The sequence below is a fragment of the Otolemur garnettii genome, unplaced genomic scaffold, assembly GCF_000181295.1.
Source record: "Otolemur garnettii isolate 467f Iridium unplaced genomic scaffold, OtoGar3 scaffold00046, whole genome shotgun sequence".
Lineage (NCBI taxonomy): Eukaryota > Metazoa > Chordata > Mammalia > Primates > Galagidae > Otolemur > Otolemur garnettii.
In genome coordinates this window covers 1,877,906-1,882,011 of record NW_003852441.1, presented here as the reverse complement: position 1 = coordinate 1,882,011, position 4,106 = coordinate 1,877,906, and the positions used below count along the sequence as shown (strand labels likewise).

Sequence of the window (4,106 nt, the reverse complement as noted above, 5' to 3'; positions counted from 1 at the left end):
AAAAAAAAAAAAAAAAAAAAAGAGCCACTGTGTTAGGGTATAAATACCTTAAAGGAAAGCAGAGGAGCCTAATTCTTTTGAAACCAAATTAATGACTATACTCAACTAAGAGCTTCTTCAATTCCTGGGTATTTTCAATGTCATGAGTATCTTTAACCATGCTCTTTTCCAATCCCATGCCCTGACTCTGGCCACCTCTTTGCATCCTCCTCATCTGGATCCATCTGCAGTCCTACCATTAATGTCCAATACCCACATCAAGAGTCTACCTAGCACCTCCTCCCCAGTTACTCTGCCCAGAATCATTGTGAATTGTCTTCCAAAATTCCTAGTACACAATTTTCCTTTTCTGATCACATACATTACTCTCTGATAGTCTTGATCCTTCCTTTTAGTGGTCAACTAACATCTGTTGAGTGAATGATTGTCCCAATAATCTCTTCCACCTGGAGGGCAGTGCCCCTCCCACCACTGAACTCGTTCCTCTCCACCAATCTGAATCCTCCATTTCCTTTAAGTCTTGGCCTTGGACCCTGCCCCACAGCCTTCCTCGGTTCCCTCACACCAGATCTTTACTTTGAACACCCTCAGAGACTGACAACCACATAAAGCATACAACGTAAGTAGTTATTTAATTAATTCATTTCTCCAAACTACTGGCCATCCCAGGACCTCTACATACACAAGAACTGAGAACCGTAATCAGCAATGGCCATTATATGCCAACAGGTCTAAGTTTATACTTAAGGACTGATAATATTCCCTCAAAACCATAGACACAGTTATTTAACTTTTAAAAATATACCACAACTGATTACCAATATACCATCAACCAGATAGTTTAAGTGGATTTAATGCCAACTTAATCTTGCTCCCAGCAGATATTCTACAAAAGGCACCCAGAACATTTTCAATCAGCCAGTGAGTTAATTCAGTCACATGCGCTACTGGAACTTTCCTGGGGGAGGAAACGCCACTGCAGATAGCGAATGGGACTCACTACCTCACTGAAATCAATGGAGTCAGACGTACTGAACACAAACCTTCACAGTTTCCTTTATCTTCTGCACAATTTGATCCTGGAGGGATGCTTCACAAAGAATATAGTCGGGAGCGATGCAGGTTTGGCCACAATTCATGTACTTTCCCCAGGTTATGCGTCTGAGCAGAAAAACCCAGAATACAATTCAGTCAAATATTCACTTATTACATGTGAAATACAGTCTGTGTGAAACCAACCCAGAAAGTCCAATGTTTTTGTCTTGTTTGAATGTTTTGTAACTAAAATAGATTCATGTATTTACTTGGTAATCCTTATCAAAAATAAAAAAACTCTGGCTCAGCACTGTGGCTTAGCAGCTAAAGCACCAGCCACATACACAGGAGCTGGTGAGTTCGAACCCAGCCCGGGCCTGCCAAACAACGACAACTACAACCAAAAAGTAAAAATAGCCGGGTGTCATGGTGGGTGCCTGTAGTCCCAGCTACTTGGGAGGCTGAGGCAAGAGAATCGCTTAAGCCCAAGAGTTTGAGGTTGCTTTGAGCTGTGAAGTCACAGCACTCTACCAAGGGCGACAAAGTGAGACTCTGTCTTAAAAACAAAATAAAAAATAAATAACTCATTCCTAAATCAGTTGGTTGGAACTTATAATGCATTTTCCAACTGAGACAGAACTCAGGCCAACTCATGGAAAACAGTACTTGATAAGCAGTAAGGCCACTACAGGAAAAGAGGAAATATAGCCTCTCAACACCCTTTACCCAAAAACATCCTAGGTTAGAGGAGTTCAGCACAGACTCTCCCTCTCCTGGCCGTGGCGTTAGGTCTGCCGGCAAGGCGGCAAGGCGGCAAGGCGTTCAGATACAAAGCACACCTCCTGTGTGTGGAGCCCCCCTCCTGTGGAAAGCCTCTCCCCTGCACAGGCATAATCTGAACGGGCACTAACCCAGGGTCTCTTGTTCTTGCACTTCTGCTATAAAGCCAAGCTGGAACCCCGACTTAACTAACTCCCCAGCTCCTCTTTTGGAGCCATTTCCAAAGGGGAGAGAAAACCACATTACCCAGTTCTGTTTTGGCATTTCTTAGTAGCTAGACCTGATTTAGCAAAGATAACCTGAAACTATTTTCTTATTTCCAGATGCTATACAAAGGTGAGTAATACTAGTTTTGTTAACAAAGGATCTCAGTTAAGAGATCAAAGTGATATCTTTTCAAATGGAAATTTAAATAGTCTATTAGGCATACACAATACTTTGGATTATCTGTATCATATAGATCAATGGCTGGCAGAGCATTAAAATTTCTTGCTAGATCTAGCTGTAATCCTAAGAAAGAACTTTTTCAAAATTCCTAAGGACAACCACATCATGCCAGGACCTATGACTCATCATTTCTAACAACGGCATCAAGAGACAGTTTGTGAAAGACGCTGTTACTCAGGAAGACGCCAAACAGCCAAGCTTAGTGGTGCATCTGAGGGCAGAAGCTGTGGGGTTACAGTGCCAAGGATAACACTACCCTATGAAGAAAAGCCTCTAATTTGCCGGGAAAACCTCGGCAACGAGAACCGCTCTCACCTGCAAACAATGTCCAGGTCGCAGTCTTTATCAATGTAACATGGACTTTTCCCTCCCAGTTCAAGAGTCACAGGGGTCAGATGCTTGGCAGCAGCTTCCATGACAATTTTTCCAACTGCAGCACTTCCCGTGTAGAGAATATGGTCGAATCGCTGCTTCAGGAGCTCTGTGGTTTCCTTCACACCACCATTCACAACAGCATACAGGTCCTCCAGGGAAGAGAAACAAAGTTGTGCACTGCCAAATTCCTCCTATTATCTAACATCAGCAATTTCCTCAACATAAACACATAACATTCAGTAAAATCGGGAGAAAGCAAGACCTGGCCCTGTGAAGGGGGAGAGAGAGCTGACCCAACCTGGCCCTGTGAAGGGGGAGAGAGAGCTGACCCAGGTCACCAGTCTACGTAAAACCAACCCAAAAAGTCTAACGTTTTCTGTGTGAGCGCAGCAGTAGAGGCACAGAAGAGAGCAAATGCTTGGATTTGACCCAGGAAATACGTGAGATAGAGGTAGATGTGCTTGTGGGGGCTGAACAAAGGATTCTGGTGAGACCGTGGCTATTGTCCTGTCACAGGACAAGTCCCAGCTGCATGTTCTCTCTCCACACAACACAGAGAAGGCTTAGCCTGTGGAATGCTAAATGAAAGGTACACACAGCATGGTACCTGAGAGGACTCACTCTGAATTGGAGATAACATCTGTTATTAGAAGAATTCACATAGCTTCCGTGTACCCCAATATATATTATGATATTATTATTATTTTTGAGACAAAGCCTCAAGCTGTCACCCTGGGTAGAGTGCCAGGGTGTCACAGCTCACAGCAACCTCCAACTCCTGGGCTCAAGCGATTCTCTTGCCTCAGTCTCCCAAGCAGCTAGGACTATAGGCGCCCACCAAAACAGCCAGCTATTTTTTGGTTGTAGTTGTCATTGTTGTTTGGCAGACCCAGGCTGGATTTGAACCTGCCAGCTCTGGCATATGTGGCTGGCACCTTAGCTGCTTGAGCTACAGGTGCTGAGCCTATATTGTGATATTAATAGCCATTCCAAAAGAGAGAATACCTTGGACACAACAGCATGGAAAGTTAATGACAGAGAACAGATGGCAAGAAAGAAAGACAGGGAAAGGGGGGCACCTGTGGCTCAGTGAGTAGAGCGCCAGCCCCTCCTCCTGAGGCTGGGATGTTCGAACCTGGCCCTGGCCAAACTGCAACAAAAAAACAGCAAGGCATTGCGGTGGGTGCCTATAGTCCTAGCTACATGGGAGGCTGAGGGAAGAGAATTGCCTAAGCCCAAGAGCTGGAGGTTGCTATGAGCTGTGACGTCACAGCACTCTACTGAGGGTGACAAAGTGAGAGTCTGTCTCTAATAAAATAAAAAAAGACAGACAGTGGCTCGGCGCCTGTGGCTCAAGCGGCTAAGGCGCCAGCCACATACACCTAAGGTGGCAAGTTCGAATCCCCAGCCCGGGCCCGCCAAACAACAATGACGGCTGCAACCAAAAAATAGCCAGGCGTCGTGGCGGG

At 45.1% G+C, this 4,106-nt stretch overlaps 1 protein-coding gene across 3 annotated transcripts in view; it reads right to left on the bottom strand.

Moving 5' to 3' along the window:
- Window positions 1-4,106, bottom strand: part of ALDH3A2 (aldehyde dehydrogenase 3 family member A2) — a 33,187-nt gene that overhangs the window by 22,738 nt on the left and 6,343 nt on the right. For all 3 annotated transcript variants that reach the window (XM_023513989.1, XM_003791062.3, XM_023513990.1), the window contains exons 5-6: window positions 2,578-2,786; window positions 1,044-1,161 (exon numbers count right to left, since the gene is read on the bottom strand). In XM_023513989.1, the coding sequence (XP_023369757.1) occupies window positions 1,044-1,161; window positions 2,578-2,786 (327 nt within the window). The remainder of the gene's footprint in view (window positions 1-1,043; window positions 1,162-2,577; window positions 2,787-4,106) is intronic.